Source organism: Sphaerodactylus townsendi, linkage group LG02, assembly GCF_021028975.2.
Source record: "Sphaerodactylus townsendi isolate TG3544 linkage group LG02, MPM_Stown_v2.3, whole genome shotgun sequence".
NCBI lineage: Eukaryota > Metazoa > Chordata > Lepidosauria > Squamata > Sphaerodactylidae > Sphaerodactylus > Sphaerodactylus townsendi.
In genome coordinates this window covers 48,550,841-48,572,313 of record NC_059426.1, presented here as the reverse complement: position 1 = coordinate 48,572,313, position 21,473 = coordinate 48,550,841, and the positions used below count along the sequence as shown (strand labels likewise).

General features: G+C 40.9%; 1 protein-coding gene across 1 annotated transcript in view; it reads right to left on the bottom strand.

Annotated features, from left to right (window-relative positions):
• LRP1B (LDL receptor related protein 1B) overlaps window positions 1-21,473 on the bottom strand; it is a 353,740-nt gene that overhangs the window by 26,671 nt on the left and 305,596 nt on the right. The window contains exons 75-79 of the mRNA XM_048484494.1: window positions 19,511-19,684; window positions 16,179-16,304; window positions 14,533-14,697; window positions 5,635-5,796; window positions 679-853 (exon numbers count right to left, since the gene is read on the bottom strand). Coding sequence (XP_048340451.1) covers window positions 679-853; window positions 5,635-5,796; window positions 14,533-14,697; window positions 16,179-16,304; window positions 19,511-19,684 — 802 coding nt within the window. The remainder of the gene's footprint in view (window positions 1-678; window positions 854-5,634; window positions 5,797-14,532; window positions 14,698-16,178; window positions 16,305-19,510; window positions 19,685-21,473) is intronic.

Genomic DNA, 21,473 nt, shown 5'->3' with positions numbered 1-21,473 from the left:
TATATAACAACTCACACAAAATAAAAAAAAATTGAATTCTAATCACTGGTAAGGAAATGCAAAACCTTTCTGTCCATTTTTCTGGATACTTTCCCCATTCCCCATTCTGGCCTGTATTGACTATCTGAGAAGAAGAAGAAGAAGAAGAAGAAGAAGAAGAAGAAGAAGAAGAAGAAGAAGAAGAAGAAGAAGAAGAAGAAGAAGAAGAAGAAGAAGAAGAAGAGGAGGAGGAGGAGTTTGGATTTATATCCCCCCTTTCTCTCCTGTAGGAGACTCAAAGGGGCTTACAATCTCCTTGCCCTTCCCCCCTCACAACAAACACCCTGTGAGGTAGGTGGGGCTGAGAGAGCTCCGAGAAGCTGTGACTAGCCCAGCTGGCGTGTGTGGGAGTGTACAGGCTAATCTGAATTCCCAGATAAGCCTCCACAGCTCAGGCGGCAGAGCGAAGAATCAAACCCGGTTCCTCCAGATTAGATACACGAGCTCTTAACCTTCTACGCCACTGCTGCTCCTATTTATTACAAAGAAGGTTTGGATAACTTTTTTTAAATGGGGGGGAAAACACACTAATATCCAAATAGCCCACAAATATGTTTTTTGTACACCAAACTTTATTCTTATTGCAACTGCTTATATTAAATATTTTCAGCTTATTTAAATATCATAACTTTGACTTACTTGCATGTTATGTCATCACTCTCCTTGTCTATAATGCACTGTCCTCCATGACACTTGGCACACTTGTCTACTTCACACTTCGGACCTTCATACCGTAAAGGACAGACACATTCTACATTACCATCATCAGCAATGATGCAGGACTCAGAATTCACACAATAATGGTGACAAACATCTGCAATAACAATTGAATTTATTTGCAATGAAAGTACTTGAACTAAAAAGACATTGATTCAAATAGCAACTTTTCTCACAACTCAAGAAGATTCTGTTGATCGGCATATGGAGGTGTCCATGAATCTTTAGATCATAAGGGACAGTTCTTTTTGCTTGATATAGTTTGTTGAGGTTCTTACTATGGAATGGACAGATTGAGTCTCATGATGGTAGAAGAGGCATTGATGCCTATCTACTAGTACAGAAGGACACGCAACAGAAATGATGACATATTTTTCCAATAAACACTTCAATAAAACATTCAATTCAAGTGAAGAATGATCATTCCATGCAGTGAATCTGGCAGATTCAAGCCCAAGAGGTTCAGTTAGTGCTGCATGGCCCATTTTGCTTGGCTCGTTCCTAAGTACTTTAACTTCCCAGTCCACTTGTTTTCATGACTGGAAGAACATGTGTATGAACCCATTCTACCACACTGGGTTTTCTTCTACAGCAGTTTATCTTGTTCAAAGGTGTCTCCCAATAGCCTGATGTAGAATGTAGCTTGTTGACAATTAGAATTTATTACAAATTTCTGTGATGCTTGTTAAATCTTAGCTGATCAGTCACATTACAGGATAAAGCATTAGGTTGCTTTCCCTCACCGCCTGGTTTGTTACATGGGATAATACTGTGGCATGCATCATATGGTGATTGAGACAATAAGATAATGTATATGGAAAACTTAGAATAAACTATTGTAAATGCCCACTGTTGTAAATGTTCTGAACAGCTCAATCCACAGTCTTGGGTGGCTGGGGAGGATGACCCCCCCCCCCCAATACTAACCACCAGAAAGCCTTCCATAGGGCTCAATAGACTTACACCCCAAAAGGATGGCATAAGTTCATGGCCCAGGTTGCAGTGCAACTGGTAGCAAACATATGGTAGAACGCATCCATCATGCTCCTGCTGCTCTGACAGGGGCCGGCAGTGCATGGGACTGCTGATGCTGTGCTGGGTGAAGCATTTGGGCATCCTGGAAATCCTCAGCAGCTGCCCCTCCACTGCAGTAAATGCCTCGGGGAAAAGAATTCTGCTGACATAAGCCTACACCACCTCGAGGAGTGCCAATCTCCTGCCCTCCCCTGGATTGGGCCATTATTGTAACAAAAGTAATTATATACTTGTAAGAATTAGTTTTCATATGAATCAATATGACTGAGTAACTATTGTCCACTATAAAAGAAAGTCTTGGGATGCTTAAGTAACTTACACCCTTTCCCCTTGCTTATTTGTTTATTAATGGATTTTGTTTATCTGTAATATGCGTTATTTCAGACTGTGTCAGCAGACTTTCAAATCTGATAATCAACACAGAATGTTGAAAGTACCCTTAAATTTACATTTAAATGAATTCTTTTTTAATTGATATTTGCAGAAGCAGTCAACTAGAAACAACTTGCCTGGCTTTGGGTAAGCCTCAAGTAAATATTTGTTCTTAATCTATGTGTCTGTCTGTGCATGATTTATGTACTATATTGTTTTCAAATTCTCAATCGTAGTTATTTTTAGAACCACACAGTTTATTTAATACCAAGAGGAATGGCATCCCAATTATTCAAGGTTCTCCATTCAAAGATTTCAATTCATTTTGTGGTCTTTCAGCTGGAAATACTTTCGGTGGAAAATTCCATTTAAGATGCATGTGAATTGGTTGGCAGATTTATTATTGAGTTTAAATAGTTTATCCTCATAAAAAATTCTTTCAGAGCTTTGCAACTTCTAATTTATTTGGGTTTTTCCATTTTTACAGTATTTACAAGAAAAGTACCCCAGAAATCACTTTCCTCTGCATCTTTAGTCTTTCAGTACTTTTGTAAATCTGATCTAGTAGATTGTTACAGAACTCTTTCAAAAACACACCAGCTAGTCTCTGCTGAGCCTTGCAAATGTTGCAGTTTCATATAACTCAGTTTTCAATCCAACTAGCATAGAATAAATCCAACTAGCACAGAAGACATACAAAGTGATCTTGTGATCACTTTGGCATCTCGAAGACAGAGAACTGAGCAAACGAGAGGAACAGAATGAAAATACATATTATTAATTTTCATTAGATTTCAATTTTGTTTTAGGAATACTATGTTTGATTGTGACTCAGTGAGTTGATTTTATCACTTCTTCAGTTCAAACATTAAAAAATCCCACTGGAAAAGCAGCCTCATTTTTTAAGGCAGATGGTGGAACTAATGTATGAGTTGGGACTGGGTGGGGCAGGTATTCCACTTTAAGTTTCCATTCCCCACCACAGCTTTCAAAGCTGGTGGGGATTGCCAACACGTGACATAATTCAGACTGAAAAATGCAAGTCACACTATCACATTGGGGTAATGCTCTAGGGCCGTGGTGGCGAACCTTTGGCACTCCAGATGTTATGGACTACAATTCCCATCAGCCCCTGCCACCACTGCTCTAGGGGGTTGTGGAAAGTGCTATCACGTGACAGCTGACTCATGATGATTCCATAGGGTTTTCAAGGCAGGAGATGTCCAGAGGCAATTTGCCATTGCCAGCCTCTGTGTGGGCTGGAAAGAACTATAACTGGCCCAAGGTCAGCCAGCAGGCTTCATGGAGAGAAGTGGAGAACTGAATCCAATTCCTCCAGATTGGAGTCTGCCTAGCCCAGTGGTGGCGAACCTTTGGCACTCCAGATGTTATGGACTACAACTCCCATCAGGCCATGCTGGCAGGGGCTGATGGGAGTTGTAGTCCACAACATCTGGAGTGCCAAAGGTTCGCCACCACGGGCCTAGCCCATGCTCTAGGATTCACCCAAAACTTTTGGGTGTATGCTATTACAGCTCTCCCAACATTTCCTGGTGGACTGCCAGCTACAGCTGGTAACCCTTCCTGGAAGTGCCTGGTGAAAATCCTGTCCTCCAGAACTCCCCCCCCCCCAGCCCAATTGTTGTATTTTTTTCCTTTAAACAATGAAGGGATAAATGATGATAGTAATGTAACAGTGTTTAAGATTGCATTGTAAGAGACAAATATGTTGTGCTCTATTCATTCTTAAGTCCTTAATTGTTCACTTGCCTATCCACTGTCCCTGTTGTGGCAGTATTTATTTGTCATGTGGCCAGCACTATATTGTTTGTAATTTTGCCTTGTTCATGTTAACGGAATTGTGTTGTTTATAATGTTTATTTGTTTGTTCAATTTCTAGGTCACCCTTTCCCAACCGGCTTACAATTAATAATCAAAACATCCAGTAAAATTTTTAAAAAACCAATTACAGTAAAATCCTGACACCCCTTAAAAATCTGAGGAATGGAAACATGCTACTATCTCCCACACTAGTGTACTGATCAATCATGCAGGTGATGGGAAAAGGGAGAAGGGAGGGCAGTAAGATGGAAATGGTTGCTGTCCTCAACCATACGCCTGGTGGAAAAGAACTCTTTTATGGGATGTGCAAAATAATAATAGATCACACAAGGCCCTTATCTCACTTGGCAGAGTGTTCTACCAGTTGGTGGTTTGAGCATTAGGAAGGATCCTTTTGTGAGGAGGCTGTGCCTGCATACCTTCCTCCTCGTTGTTGGCAGCCCCAATAAGGGGCCTTGGTGTGTGTGACCATGGAAAGGCCAGTGCTGGCATGGCTCCCAATTACTGGCCATTCCATGGGTTTCCCCCATCAGGTGGGTTGGGTAGGGAGTTCATCAGATGGCAGGCAGGTCACCTTGTGCTAGGAGCTGTCCCCATGCGGTGCCTGTGCACCTTTGGCTGGAACTTTAAAATAAGTTGTGGCCAGCAAATTTTACAAAATAAGAATGATTTCTGTGTGAGTTTCCCTATCTTCGATGCCTCTTTGCCAGTAAATGGTGCACTGCTCTACCTGCACATATTCTGGGTTTCAATTCCCCTGCTGTGCATCGCAAATTCCATATGCATTCCATGTACATTTCCTCCTGGGATTCCATTTGCATTATGTGTACTTTGCTCATTTTATACTTTGCTCAATAAACTATCCCTGTTTCAATATATTTTCAATATACTTTCATGTTCTGGTTTGTTATTATATTGTAAAAAAAAGACATAATTCAGAAAATTACGAAGAGACTTTGTATGCCAGGTGTCAAGGAAGAGAACTTGCTTCAGGTTTTTCATGAGCTATACTAATGGGTAATTAAGGATTTCTGCTGGGTTTTTTTATTTGTTGAATTATCTGATTAGATCAGTGGCATAGCGCCCACAGGACACGGGGTGCAATGCCCCGGGTGGAGCAGTGGCGGAGGCATGGCCGGGCCATGGCGTTCCAGGGCGGGGGCGGGTGACGCCGTGGCAAAGGTGCAGGGGCAGTTTCCCCTCTCTCCACTTTTGGATTAGATTATTAGTAACTTTTATTCCAAAGTAAGTTTTAACCGATGCTTTTTTTGTTATTAAAATGACAGCATCAGTATATATTAAGTTGTGCTGATTTCTACCAATTCCCCTTAAGGACTTGGGAGAGTCCTAAAAAAACCACTGAGTACTGTCATTAAAAAAAAACACTAGTAGGTATTTCTTTTTTGATGTAATTGTCTGTTTTCTATTATTTCATTGACGTTTCTGTTTTTTTCTTTCTTTTGTATGTTTAATAAGTGTTGAAAAATAATAAAAATATTTTTAAAAAATCAAACACTAGTTCTAATTTATTACTTTATGGGGAGTGGTGAACTGCTTTGAAGTACTTAATTCTAATTACTATTTACTGCGAAATCTTTAAATACTATCCTCAACATTTATTATACTTACAATATTGACATCTGTCACCAGTATATTCAGGCTGACAATGACAACGGGGCTGATTTCCAGCAGTGACAGTGCAAGTTCCTCCATTTTGACAAAAATGATCACAAACTGTTTTATTACAATTTGGACCTGTAAAACCCAACGTACAGCCGCATGTAGGTCTTCCTGTAAGGCAAAAGTGAAATGGTTAGCATAGCAAAATGTCATATGTCAGCCATTAGAAAAAATGAATTTGCCCCATATGAGATTAAGACTATGGGCCTTTGATTGATAGTTCACCAGGTCAGGGGATGTATCTACAGAAAATGGCACCCAGGGCAAGGTCTCATACCGTGCCCACTTAAAGGCAGAAGAGCAGAGCCAGTAACCTCCAGTCTGAAATGCAAACTCACCATCTATTACATGAAAATGACAAATCTCCATCATTTTCCCTACCCCACAGAGATGTGGATGACTGCAAATCATAATCCAAAAAACATCCATATCCACCACAGAATTTAGTGCATGTGATGAAAGACTTGAGGGCTCTTGCCTGTCTTTATATCTGCACTGCGCTACTAATGTATACTTCCCCTGCCACTGAATACTTCCCACTGACTTCATTAGTCCCACTGAATTTATTAATTCAGATTCACAGGATCGGAGCGCTTATCCTTGAAGCCAGACTTGAAGCTGCCTTGGAAGAAATCGGAGCAGTGTAAATTGTATTAGGGTTGGAAACCATAATAAAGCTCACATTATTTTAACACTGCATATTTCACCGTAAATATACCTAAAATCAGGGCTTCTAAGAGAGATTTTTGGGTACCAATCAGATTCATCATATAACTCTTCTATTTTAGCATTTTCAGCATCTAGCTGACTGCCCTTTTGAGTTTATTTCCAGAGACAACAATAATGACCATAATTCAGGACAACCCTCAATCTAATCCATGTTCTCTCCCACAAGCTGTTTAAATGCCAGTGGAAGAGATGCACACCTCAGATCCAGGCATTCCAGAAAAGGTAGGGGGCAGCAAGGTTTTGGACTCGGCAGGTAATGAGAGCCATGTGCATAACTGGCTAAAAGGGTGACCACCCACCCAAAGTGATGGCTTGTGGCACAGATGACCAAGACTTGCAGAAGAAAGAGGCACCCACTTGGCACTTGTCTTGGGAGGACTCTGCCAATGAGTGTGGGCTGAGCAGGAGAACTTGAGAAAAACCAGCAATGGGGGTGCGAGATGTGAATATATAGACCTGAAACAAGCCTGCAAAAGTAGTCACTTCAGAGTCCTTCTGGCTGAAAGCATCCATCCTTGGCTGTCTCCAAATCTACAGGTGGCTGCAGGGCTTGCAGAAGGAAACTAGAGGGCCAAAAGAGGGAAATGGCTCCTTCCTTCCCCTCTGTTCTCAACACCCCTTTTCCAAGCAATCCAGGGACTGCAATTAAGCACGAGGTCAAAATGTTTGAAGCCCAGCTACTGGTTGCATCTTTGCAAGAAAGGGTTGGAAGCAGCAACTAAAACATAACTACTTATTTGCAAATGAGGGTGTGTGTGATAAATCTTCGGCCAGGCCTACCTCCATGTCCTGCCCACCAGGCACTAGTGGCACATAAAAATCTCCCATGTTACTCTACCACTTAGCCTTGATTTTCTTTCCCTCTTCATGGAAAAGAGGTATGAGCAGTAAAGCCACAAAGCCTGGCATCAGAACTGGTGGCAGACTCGAGGATGTACACTTGCCATCTGCAGCTTCTGTGACACTTTGCTTCACCCCAGGGCAGAGGGCCAGTTAGTGCCTTGTACCCCAGACTGGAACTGGCTCATTTAGGAATGAAGGTCCATGTGGGAAGAAAACACTCTGATGTCCATGCTCAGAGACCGGCCCCACCTTCCCTCATGCACAAACAGAAAACAGCTGCAGTGGGAGCATCACTTTGGCCAGTGAAGTGATAAATAAACCCAGGTGGTGATCCGGTGGGAAGGAGTGACCAAGGTGCCCCCAGTCAAATAGTGCTCAGGGTATGAGCTATACTCCTCCCTGCTGTATATATGTGCTTGCACCAGCTATGTATATTTAATATGGGTATCCACAGCAGGCATTGGCGTAGCGCCCACAGGGCGGGGGGGGGCACAATACCCTGGGCACGTGCCGGTGCGGGGGCATGGTGGGGGCGAGCGGTGTCATGGCAGAGGCACAGGGCGCGAGCGTGCCCCAGGCGCAGTTCCCCCTTGCTCCACCCCTGACAGCAGGGAAGCTTTCATTGTGCTCAGCTCCTTGATTCATTTAAAGTGGGAAAATATTTTCCCTGATATTGCAGTGTAGAAGCCCAAAGTGTATATTCCTAAATACTGGTGGTTATGACTAAGAATTGAAAGTACTTTTATAGCACTGTTATAAACACAGTTATAAGCACTTTACAATTTCTTGTCCAGATCATTTCAACATATTAACAAGAACATTTCTAGATTGGAATTCACTAGTTTCACCTTTTGCATATCCTTCATGTATTTTAATTTTGACATCTTTGAATCCACACATTTTAAATGCTTCAGGGGGAAAAAGGTATGACTTCATTTCCTTTACTAGCATACAAACCCTTTGCTTCGCAGTAATGAGCTAAAAATCTTAATCTAGTTGCTGAAGTTATCCCTTCTTGTTCCTGAACTGTCATCTTTGATGCTGCGCTTTATCAGTCCTTATAGAAAGTATCAAATACTGTGACAATTGTTCATTTAGGCCCCAATAGCTCTAAATAATTTTCTTTTCCCTTGGCTCTCTTTTCATTCATGCAGCATGGATCTTAAAATGGTATGGAGTCAAACCAGACATGAATAAATCACAAAAGTGAAACTTCTGGCCAAACTCTAATGGTTTTTAATGGTTCTACCCCATGAAATGCTTGCTTGTCAGTCAGCTTTTATTAATTAACATACCCATTTAGATTAGAAAATGAGCATTCATTACAAAATTGAGACAGGTAGATAAATTGTCTGCTCAAAAACTTAAAAGATTATGAAACCTTTTAGTTTCTGTACTCAGCAACACACATGATTTAGAAAAATTGATTTATATTATACACTTAACACAATATATTAAATAACTTACATAGTGTGCACAGCCAATGAATATGAAAAACCAATGGAATGACAGATAATCATGACTAACCTAAGCTGTCTGATTACAATGGAATGTAGTCATGATTAATGCTTCCAGAATCATTGGATGTACAGGTGTGCTTCCATGAGCAGAGCATATTTATGCTCAACCATCCCTCCCAATTCCTGACTGGGATATAAAGATTCTGAGATCTGCATTCATACTTGCATCTGACAAGACCTTTGACTCTTGAAAGTGAATATCCTGAAAACTGTGTTGGTGTCTAGGGTACTTGGATTTGAATCAAGGGGTGTGTATGTCTCATTTCTGTGGCTGTCCCACATGAACTACAACCCTGCCCTGCAACTTATACTGATCTTTAGGGTATCCAAGTTCTCAGCAGCAATTGTTCAGGTAGTTCTGTGGAATGCTAGGAAACATGCTGGGGAGATGTAAAATGCATGGGAGAGGGAAATTCCACATCTTCGGAGACTTTTCCCTCTTTTGAGCTTTCTTTCCCCTTTACTCTTTCTTTCTCTTTCACACTCATCAGCTTTTTCTCACCCATTTCTGGAAAGTTTTCTTTCCCCCACCCTGTTCCCCATCTATCCCAGTAGTTTTTTTTCCTCCACAACCCTATCTTTCTCTTTTTCCTATCAGATCTTTCTTTAAAAAAAAAATTCTGAGGTCTTTCTTCATTTTCACCCATGTCCCCTCACCACTTTCTATTCCTTTTTTCACTGCTGCAGCGTTCCTCCAAGCTGCAATTAGGCAGGAGTTGTCTAGGTCAAGGTTCTACTGCCTCTGTTGCTAGGCAACCCTGCAGTACCAGCTAAATCATGATCTTTTGCAAGATTTCAGTCAGCAGTTACCATTTTTATATAAAAAAATAACCAACCCTTCTTCTTTTAAAACTTGTATTTTTCTGGGAACAAATCTGTAGAAAGATCTCCCATCTGTGTGCGTGGCTTTTATTATCTGAATTGTCACGTCCTATGATCCCTAAGAATTGTCTTTTGGTGGATCAGCTTCTTCTAATCTCACACCAAATGGAAACTTATGCTGCAGCTTTCCTGTTGTCCTCAGCCCAGGTTGTCATTGCTGGGGGAGTGGGATCTGATTCTATTCTCAGCCCAATCTCTCAGACCATTTCTGTTTTGTCGAAGGCTTTCACGGCCGGAATCACTTGGGTGCTGTGTGGTTTCCGGGCTGTATGGCCATGTTCTAGCAGCATTCTCTCCTGACGTTTCGCCTGCATCTGTGGCTGGCATCTTCAGAGGATCCTCTGAAGATGCCAGCCACAGATGCAGGCGAAACTTTATCTTTCTTAAATTCGACCCTTACAACCAGGAAACTCCCACAACTCCTATTTCTCTTTCCTCAGCTCAAGTTGTCCATTTCAGGTGGAGAGAATGAAAGATCCCTCTTTTCTCCCGCATCTGAATCTTAAAGCTTTGGCTGCAGCCTTGACTCACAATTTGGAATGGGGAGAAGAGAAGTGTCATCAGCTTCACATCCCCACACACAATTTTTGTTGCATCTCAGCAAAACTTTCCAGGCTGGGAAATCAACAAAACCTGACTTCCTCCTGATACCTGCAATCACCTTTGAGTCATCTCCTGATTTACCAACTCTGTTGGAGTTGACTTCCCAGCTCCACAGTACTTGCTGAGTACACAGCAAAATTTCCACTGCAGAGGATCAGAAACTGACCACTGGCTGATCCCTGATAGCCTCTTCCTGTGAAGAATAGAATAGAATAGAATAGAATAGAATAGAATAGAATAGAATAGAATAGAATCTTTATTGGCCAAGTGTGATTGGACACACAAGGAATTTGTCTCCGGTGCATATGCTCTCAGTGTACATAAAAGAAAAATACATTTGTCAAGAATCATGAGGTACAGCACTTAATGATTGTCATATAGGTCTAGTAAGCAATCAGGAAACAATCAATAGTAATGAAAACATAAAATGTAAAATCATAAAATAAAATAAAATGTCAGCACAGGCTATAGTCATACAGTCATAAGTGGGAGGAGATGGGTAATAGGAATGATGAAAAAAGTAGTGCAGTAATTATATAATAATATATAATAAATAGTTTAACAGTACCAGGGAAATTATATTTGTTTAACAAAGTATTGATGACATTCGGGGAAAAAAAAACTGTTCTTATGTCTAGTTGTCTTGGTGTGCAGTGCTCTGTAGCGGCGTTTAGAGGGAGTAGAAGTTGAAACAGTTTATGTCCAGGATGCGAGGGGTCAGTAAATATTTTTTTCACAGCCCTTTTTTTGACCCGTGCAGTATACAGATCCCTCAATGGAAGGCAGGTTAGCAGCAATTGTTGTTTTTTCTGCAGTTCTGATTATTCTCTGAAGTCTGTGTCGATATTGTTGGGTTGCAGAACCGACCACACAGTTATAGAGGTGCAGATGACAGAGTCAATGATTCCTCAGTAGAACTGTATGAGCAGCTCCTTGGGGAGTTTGAGAGTGGTGAGTTAGCGCAGAAAGAACATTCTTTGTTGTGCTTTTTTTGATGCCATTTTTGATATTAGGTGACCATTTTAGGTCATGAGATATGATGGAGCCTAGAAATTTAAAGGTCTCTCCTATTGATACTGTGTTGTCTGGTATTGTGAGCGGAGGTCGGATGGGAGGGTTTCTCATGAAAGCTACCACCATTTCTGAGGTTTTAAGTGTGTTCAGTTCTAGATTGTTCCAGTGGCACCACGAGGCAAGTTGTTCAACCTCCCGTCTGTATGCGGTTTCATCGTTGTCTCGAATGAGACCAATCACTGTTGTATCATCTGCGAAACTTCAGTATTTTAACATATGGATGCGTTTGAGATGCACAGTCATTTGTATACAGAGCGCCGAAGTGGTGAAAGTGCAGCAGCAGGGCCCCTGTGCTCATTTTACGAATTGTCTGATGTAATTTTTCCTAGCTTCACCTGCTGTTTCCTATCTGTTAGAAAGCTTGTGATCCACTTACAAATATGCTCAGGTACTGCTAGCTGATTTAGTTTGGTTAGAAGAATGTCCAGTCTGATAGTATTGAATGCTGAACTAAAGTCAACAAAGAGGACCCTTGCATAGGTCTTTGGCGATTCAAGATGCTGTAGGATATAGCGCAAAGCCATATTAACAGCATCGTCTGTCGATCTGTTTGCTCGGTATGCAAATTGCAAGGGGTCCAACAGTGGATCCGTGATGGTTTTCAAATGGTACATCACTAGCCTTTCAAAAGTTTTCATAACTACAGATGTTAGAGCAACTGGTCTGTAGTCATTCAGTTCCTTGATGGAAGGCTTCTTCGGCACTGGGACGATAGTGGAGTGTTTGTAGCAGGAAGGAAGGAAGAAGTATATTGCAAACAGACTGGAAGAAGTATATTGCAAACAGACTGTTGGTAGACAGTTATCGAATAGTCACTGCAAGCAGAGCCCTTTTCTGCATGCTTGAGTTACTTGAGAGTTTCTTGGGAGCTGATCCACTAGCAATGTAATAGTTTGGGGCACATTTCCTCTGTATGCATGCCCTTCCTGTGCATTTTTACAGTTGTGTGGTCAGTTTATTTTCCTCCATATGGCTCAAATAATGGAGATTGTCATAAAAGGGTGCTGTCATCATTGGTGTAATTCTTGGTGACAGAAGACTACCCCCCTTATTTTAAAAAATGGCTAGAAAATATCATTATAGGAGTTTGATGATAGTTTGAGTTTGATGATAGTTTGATGATAGTTCTCTGAATTTACAGCTTCTATTTTTTTTAAAAAAAGTCATTGGCCTCTTCCCTCATGGAAAGATAAAGAAAAAGTTATATAACTGAAAAGTGGGCTGAAGGTGGGTAGGACAGAGAAAACCAATAGAAGCATTACACATGGGGGGGGGGGCTAGGGAGACTCTTTCTGGAAGCTGTTTCCAGAAAAACATTGGGGTAAAAATAGTCTCAAGAGAAGAGGAAAAAACGGGTTGGTGATGGGGGGAAGAACTGAAGCAAATCTTCCAGGTGGAAAACATCCCACATAATAATGAAGCACATTATTAGATAGAACTATTTAAAAATCACCTTTCCACACTAGGGTAATTAAGATGCCTAACATTACAATATATAACAAGTTAATCAGCAGCCTATAAACAATCACTCAGGAAAACGCAGTCCTGGAATTAGCCGGGGCTGCCATTGCGGCTGGCAGTGGGGCTAAATTAGCCCCAGGTCCCGGGCAATGTGCATGTGTGTGTTTGGGCCCTCGTCACATGACAGTGCCCTGTCACGTGATGAGGGAGGGGGTTGGGCACACTTATAATAGGTCCTTTTCTGGTGCGATAATCAAGTGGTAGTAAAATTATGTCTGGAGTCCAGGGCATGAGTGTTTGAGAATCAATGTTCAAACTCTGAGAACCTTGTTGATCTCTAAGGTGCCAACGGACCTGAATCTAGTCCTGTTAAACTGCAGACCATTAAGCTACCTTTTGAAACCAGCTTTCCAGAGATTGCCTCCCACTTTTTCTGCCTGATGCTTCAGAAGAACCCAGGTGTATTTTCTGCAACATAAAATCAAGCGAGCAAAACTTGAACTTCCTTTTAAAACTGGCTTTCATGTCCCAAAACTATGAAGGATATGCAAGTTGCTAGATTTAATGGGGTTTCATTCTTTTTAAGTTGCAGATGGATGAACATGCCAACTCTGCTATCAAGTGGGAGGTCAAGTGTTCAGCAAATACATGGTTGGCAGTGAGGCCTCCAAAGTGTCAGTCACATTTTTCAGTTGAAATAACTAATTTATCCAAGTAGGAGTGACAAAAAAGAGCTATGGGAATGTTCAGGACTTGTGCTATATAATCTATGTCAAAGCAGATGACAGCAATTTATTATCTTGAAAATTTCTAGAAAAACACTGACTGACATCTTAAAGGGCTTACAAGAAGCAGATCCATGGCCAATCAGAACAGTTCTGCTTGACAGCACAATGTGGACATGATGCCCAAAAACTAATTTTCTATGCCTCCATCATTACTAAAAAAGTAAGCTATTAAATGAATTAGTCTGTGAATGGTGGAATTATTCCCATGTCCATTGCTTGAATCACCTAAGTATTCCAAAGATTGACTAAGGTAGACATTACAAACATGTTGGCACAATACTCCTCCATGACCATTGCTAATCCATCCAGATACATTAACTTCCAGAGGTGTCTAATTGAACTGATTCAACATTTCTGTATCCTCCTATGCCAAATCATGTGTTCATATTCAATGAAATGAAGAAGCATTGTTCAGTCTCTTTGCCATAGGAAAAAGGTATGTTTGACTCTTCCCTCTCCAATCAAAAAACCACATATATGTTCTGGTGCTAGATGCAGTTATTCTGTGCTCAGACAGCAGGCTCTTTGCATGGAGGGGAAAGAGGAAGAGGATTTTTGTATATTTTTCACCCAATCAGGACCATTTCATTTAGTTGTATACAAAATGAAAAAGTTGTGCATTTGCCATGTTTAACAATGCAACAGATACCTGAATACATTACAATACCTACAGTTCTCCATAGCTTTTCTTTAACCTATAACTTGACAATTTTCCATTACCACATGATGAAGATAATATGAAACAAAAAAGAGCCCTTCCCACTGAATACCAAAATTAGAAACATCAATGTTATGTTAATTTTTAACATTTTTAACATTTTTAAGTCTGGTGATAAAGACTATTAAATTAAAGAGAAAAACAGAAGAAAACATGCTAGTTAAAACTTCATTATGGTGGGAAAGTAAAAAGAACCAACCTTTCACTAATGACTGGATTTGGTACTTACCAAGGATAGAAGCTATACAAGTTCCTCCATTTTGGCAGTAATCGTTACAGTGGTTAGTTTCACATCTCTCCCCTGAGTAACTGGGCCAACAGTAACATCTTGGATCACCTTTCTCATTTAGAACACATCTTCCCCCATTATCACAAGTCAGTTTGCATGTATCATCTGTACTTAAAGCATAACCATAGAAATTAAATTCCTATAACTGTTAATCCAAGTACCAAGAGAAAATGAATGAAGTAAATATCTTAATTTATGGAACTGCCTACATAATAGAAGACTGGGTATATACTACAATATTGGCAGATATTCAGAAAAGAAATAAATTAACAAATTCTACTATATACGTCACTACTAAAGGTGGCCTTGTGTAATACCTAGGCCAAAGGTCCCCCAAATGGTGCCTGTGGATGTCATGGTGCCTGACGACATTTTTCCTGGAACCCATCAAATATTTGTAGAAAATGACCATGGCCAGGTAGGGGGTTAACAGGGCTTCTGATTGGCTATTGGAGAGCTGATTGGGTGTGCCAATTTTTTAAAAGTTGCTTTGGCAACAGTGGCTATCCCAACCCAAGGAATTTTACCTTCGGTCATGCAGTGAAGCTGTGCATGTGCAAGAAAATATTTTAAAACAATATGTCCATTTTAAAAGACATATGTCCATTTTAAAAGACATTTAAAAACATAGCTTCTGACTGAAATGCTGAAGATTTGCTATTAAAGTTTGGTATGATTTCACGGATATTTTTCTGCCTCTGGTGGCAGCCATTCTGTGGTTGTATCCACAATCCTGTGTCAGAATTCCAAAGTTTCCTGCAAGCTCAAAAAGGTTAGGGACACCTGAGCTAGCCAGTGAGTGTTTGTTTTAGAAAAAGAGGTAACTGAAAGAGGTAATTGAAATTCAAGTTCACATTTGATTAGAAATGTAATGTTTACAGCTATGAAAACAGAAACTGTTCAAACAAGAGTATCTTCCCTGTCTTCATTTGTCCCTAGTAGCTCCCTATGCATAGCAAAGCCCCCGGGCTGTAGTTTGGGCAGGATACTGTGAAATGTACCAGGGAATGATAGTGGTGGGACTACAACAAAGAACAAGTCATGCCGAACTACCATCTGTTATCCTTCTGTGACTGGAGGAAAATTCACTCCCACTAACATTGAACAACAGAAGAAGAGGAGTTGGGTTCATTTTCCTCTGCCAAAAAGAGTCTCAAAGGCCCCTTCCGCACACTTTCACAACTGTTTGCAAGTGGGTTTTGCTATTCTGCACAGCTTCAAAGAGCACTGAACGCAAGTGCATTATTCGGCATGTGCGGAATGAGCCAAAGTAGCTTACAATCACCTTCCCTCCCCACTCCCATGACAGTACCTTGTGAGGCAGGTGAGGCTGAGACAGATCTAAGAGAACTGTCACTCAGCAGGCTGCAGTTGAAGTAGTGGGGAATCAAATCTAGTTCTCCAGATTAGAGACTACCACTTTTAACCACCACACCAGATTAGAGTCGTCTGCGCTGAACGACTATGCTCTTAACCACTACAATACAGAATTTTAATGATTCTTCCATTGGCTCTTTGCCAACAAATAAACAAAGCAGACATAAATTCATATTATTGTCATTTCTCATGTAAATTGTAATACCCACCTAAAATACTTGAATCACTGCATGAACCATTAAAGAATGACTTTCCTTCTGGACATATACAAGTTGCCCCTGAAGGGTTGAGTAAACAGAGGAACTCACAGGTGAACTCCAAGCAAGGATTGAGTACTGTTTGGAGAAAGAAACAAATGTTTCTGAAGAATGAATAAAATAATTGTGCAGACAGGAAGTTGTACAGTACAAGCAATTTATTATGCAGCTTTGCCTCTGACAGCTGGAATGTAGCTGCAACAGCTTCGATAGACAGCTGATAACAATTCTTAGGGAAGAACTGGTAGTGTGTAGTTGGATGCCTGATTCTTAGTGAGAGCAGGTAACCAAGAAGGTTGGGATGTTATAAATTAACAGAATTTTAATTCAGTACAAATAATAAAAACATTGATTAAAGCCAAATGATTTTAATGAATGTTTTTACAATTTGTATTACATTAGAAATCTGTGAATTTACTCTGTTATTAGGCTTTTTGTCATCCCTCTGAGTTTCATAGCCTCTCTGAATTGAAGTTTTTCTTCCCCTTTGTTTGATGGTCTGGATGAGAGTAGACAGATGGAGCTGATGTCTGTCTCTGGAAGGGAACAGCTGTGTCAGTTTGGTGCTTGAAAACCACTGAGTTTCTGGTGAATGCTAGAGTATTACTCCAGCGCAGCAATATCGCATTCAGGTTTTCACTGAAAGTGATGTCACAGTGTCAGGACGACACCTAATGTCTGGGCTTTGCTCCCCTCTGCATTGCTCAGGTGTTGCCAGCTCTTGCCTGACAACCCTACTTGTCAAACAACTAAGGCAAAATTAAACCCAGATTTCAACGTAAGACATTTAAGCATGTTTCACCTTCTCACTGAAATTAGCAAGTCTTAAAGTGCTTAATGATGGCTGGATTGTACCTTTAGTAGTTTTCTTTTTCTTGCATAAGCCCTATTTCTCTGCAGTAAGTCTCACACAGTTTTTTTACAGTATCAGCTTAATATAACCAAAGCTTAAGAAGGTAATCAGTCTTCAGCGTGGACTGCTGTAGCATATGTTGTACATGATATTAGAAAAGAACCTCATTATATTCCTGCATAAAAACTTTGTATGAGGATCCCATCTTGGAGTCATTTTTAAGAGCTAAAATAAGGCTGTAGAATTTTACAGTGTGATGTGAGGCTGCTTTCTTGAGAGTAAGTTCCATCGAGTAAACTTGGGGCTTCAGCTGCATACTTTAACTTTGAGACACACTGGCCACTACTACATCATGCTGCACCATCTGAGACTTTCTGTACTATGGCTTTACTCATTTGGTATTTCCCTTATGGCTTACACATTCCATGGCTGTTTGCACATAAGGTTAAGAATAACAAAGGAACAACTCAAGCCACAGAAATGACACAAGCTCTTATTTTGAAAAGAATGCTTAAAAGACTACGTGTTTGAGAACAATCATTCCAAGTGACTAGAAATCTAATTCAACAATTAATTCAATTCAAACAAGTTATTAATGTATCTTGAGATTTCAACTATGTCTTTTCTCTGCTTGACAGAGTTATAAAAGTCCCAGTAAAAATTCTAGGGAAAAGGAGCCCCAAAGGTATCAAGTTTAGTTAGCTATCAAGACCAGCAATTACTTTCTCACTACTTAAAGCTCTGCCTTTCACTTTCTATTGGATCCTCTAATATGCCCCGGTAAAATGCAATGAGTGCTGCTTTCATATGTAGATGATTCTGAAGTATGTCTTATACAGACAAGATTCATTTGTTAAAACAATTCTAACCCTTTGTGATGTAGTATTATCAAAGGCATTATGCTAATTTTAAGTATTTCAGCACGTTTGGTTGGAAATTAGAATACAGCCGATCCAAAACTATTATATCAGATAATTAAATGCAACATTTCTCAAACATACCTGGCAACAGAATTGTAACTATTAAAACAAATTATCAGTATTGAAGGTGTCAGGTTTCTCTTTGGCCCCTTCTGCACAGTTACTGTATAACAGGTTGCAGTCATGATAAAGGAACACGTTTTCCTGATTTCGCGTTCATGTGCATCCATGCAGGCAGCGATTGGAACCCATGGAAACTATCTGGGTTGTGTTCATGCCTTCACACGGGATGTGTCTCTTTTTTTAAAAAAAATACTCCCCACACATGTGTAGCTACGCAGGCATGCACAAATGGACCCCCAGCCATGCCATAGTCCACCATACAACTAGCGGCACCTGCATAACTATGCAAATGCAAATGCAAGCAAACTATGCAAATTTTTTTAAAAAGGAAAAGGGGCCTCCCTGCAATGGCCATGCTTCTCCCTGATCACAGAGGATGGGGTGTAAGGGAGGAAAATAAAGCCTCTCCTGCCTGGCTGTTTGCTTGGGAGTGGCACCAACCTGGGAGTGGCACCAACCTGGGAAAAGGATTGCATGTTTAGTAATTTTTTTAAAAAAAACTTGTGGGAAATAACACAGGGCAGACTCATTTTGGGGGCAGGATCTGTGCGAAGTCCCCCCCAAAACGGGTTATTTAGTATCCTACATCCATGTTTATTGGCCCGTGTGGAAGGGGCCTTTGTGAGGATTCCTAAAATGCATCTATTGTGGAAAGATAGCTGTTTTATTCCTCATGTGACCCCCAACCCTAACATTTTTCCATTTTACAGATGGAGGACACTGATGCAGAGAGTCTTAGGCGACCCCTGTGAAAGGGTCGTTCGACCCCCAAAGGTGTCGCGACCCACCGGTTGAGAACTGTTGCTCTATGGTATTATGACCCTCTGAAGTCCCTCCCCCAACCTCACACTCCTCAGGCTTCATTCCCAGAATCTTCAGATATTTCTCAGCCTGGAGCTGGCAACCCTAGTTTCCTATAGAACAAAGTGGAGCCTTTTCCTTGTCTCCATACCATTCAAAGCACTTCTGACCTTTACTTCCAACAGAAGATCCATTTATGCATCTATCCATCTTGTAACTGCAGTGACCCTGCTCAATCCAAGGATTCCAGAACAACATTTGATGAAGTGTACAGTGCCAGGGGGGTGAGGTGGGGGTGGACTGTGCTAATATTTGTTTTGTATCTGCAAACAGAGGTGGGATCCAACCAGTTCTCACCACTTCTCTAGAAGTGGTTACTAATTTTTTCTGAGTGCCGAGAAGGGATTACTAAAGCAACCTCCCTGCCCAATAGGAACTGGAGGTGCATGTGTGCGGCCGCGCCACTATTTGAATCCCACCACCATCGGAACCTGTTATTAAAATTTTTGGATCCCACCACTGTCTGCAACCTCAGGTTTTGAAACTGCTTAACAAACATTTTATTGAGAGTAGCAAAATATACTCACAGTATGCTTGTTTGTAACGATGTGTAATCAAGGCACTTTTTGTCTTTTCAGCCTCCAAATTCAGATATTCTACAGAACCATGGCCAAATTTTTGTATTCTAAATGCACCATTTTTAGGTCCTGCTCCATAGATGTAATTCTCAAAAATATCAATTCTATGAGGATGGAGTAATCCTTGAATAATAACAATTAAAAATCAAGAAATTAATTTCAGATGGTTTAATTCAATGTATCATGGTTTAATTCAACAAATAACAGTATATTAATTCAATATCAACAAATAACAGTATATTAAACAGTATATTTAATCCTATTCCTGGTGACAAACATACAAGTTGGCCTTTTTCAAAGTTTCTATAATACTAATTTAGGTGTATTTGAGGTATGTGCGACACTGTTAGATGTGCTCAATCTTAAATGCTCAAGGTACAGCAACTATGCTCTTGATAAACCATGTGCAGAAGCTAATAGGTTACCTACAAACAATAAATGCCCATTCTGTTTATCTGCCATAGCATTCTAGGGTTTTGTTGAGAAATGTATTCTCTTCTACATTACATGCAGACAAAGAGCAGAACACATAATACGTACAGTACGTACATTCTATAGCCTTCTGTTTACAATTTCAATGAGAGTATGTTCCTCACTGTCTTGAGAAGTTTTTTTTGACAGTAGGACACTGATAACAGAGCACTGAGGAGTGACTCATGCAAACAATTCAATCCTATTCAATTTATGTAGTCTAAATATGAAATCATCAATGTTACATTATAAAGGGAGTGGAATGAGAAGACCTAACACATCCTTGTCAGATTTCTCTAGGACTGAGGCCGTTTCCGCACGGCCAAAAGCAGCGACGCGATGACGTCGCAAATTGCGACGCATCCCAAAAAAAGCGTTCACACAGACAGGCGGAGCTGCGGGCGTCCGCAGCCCCGCAGAAATGTGACGGTTCGCACGGAAGCGCTGCGGAAGCGGCGTCTCGCGACGTTGCGCCTGCGCACTTGCGAAGCCGTGCAGGCCCGACGCCATTTGTGACGACAGCTCCGTGGCGGCTGTTCGCACGAGTGCGGCGTTGATGCGTCACATGGGGAAAAAGAGTGGTTTTAAGCGTTTTCTGAATACACCGTCTTCGCGCCGGTTTAGCGTTTTCGCGACGGCGCGACTGCGCACCTCCGCCGCTGCGCGTGCGAACGCTCTCGCTCTGACGCTTCTTTTTCCGTTGCGACGACGTCATATTTTGCCCGTGCGGAAACGGCCTTAGTTACTGCAACACTGTAAAAATGGATTGTAAAAATGGATTGTAAAAATCCTAAAAAGAAAGTCCAAAAGTTTTTGTAATAGATTTACAGAACATAGACATATAGTCAAGAATATTCTGTATACTCTGGAAACCCCACTGACTGCTTTCTAACCTTTCATTTGCTTTTCTGTTTGTCTATATTGCTCCATATTATTGCTTTATTACTCTATATTACTTGACTATGAGAAGATAAGAGTCACAAGAGTAGCCAGAAATGTTGATTGTTGAAGGCAGCATGAAAAGAAGAAGACCCAAAATTAGATGGATTGACTCAATAAAGGAATCTATGGCCCTTAGTTTTCAAGACCGGAACAAGGCTTTTAATGATTTTGAAGGTCATTAACTCATAGGATCACTATAGATCAGAAACAATTTGATAGCACTTAACAGTCACACACATATTGCTCCAAATCCTAAATTCCTAAAACAGTATCAGACCATGTAGCCTATCATTCTGTTCTCCATAGCTGCCACCAGATATTCTGATTAGGCCTAAATTAGGCTGACCAGCCGTCCCGCTTTTGGCGGGACCGGCCCGCCTTTGGACAATTTGTCCCACGTCCCGCGGGTTCTACAAATTGTCCCGATTGGGGAGGCTGCTGCACTGCCTTGGGGGCACAAGGCAGAAAAAAGCGGCAGCTCCTCGCGGCTGTCAGGATG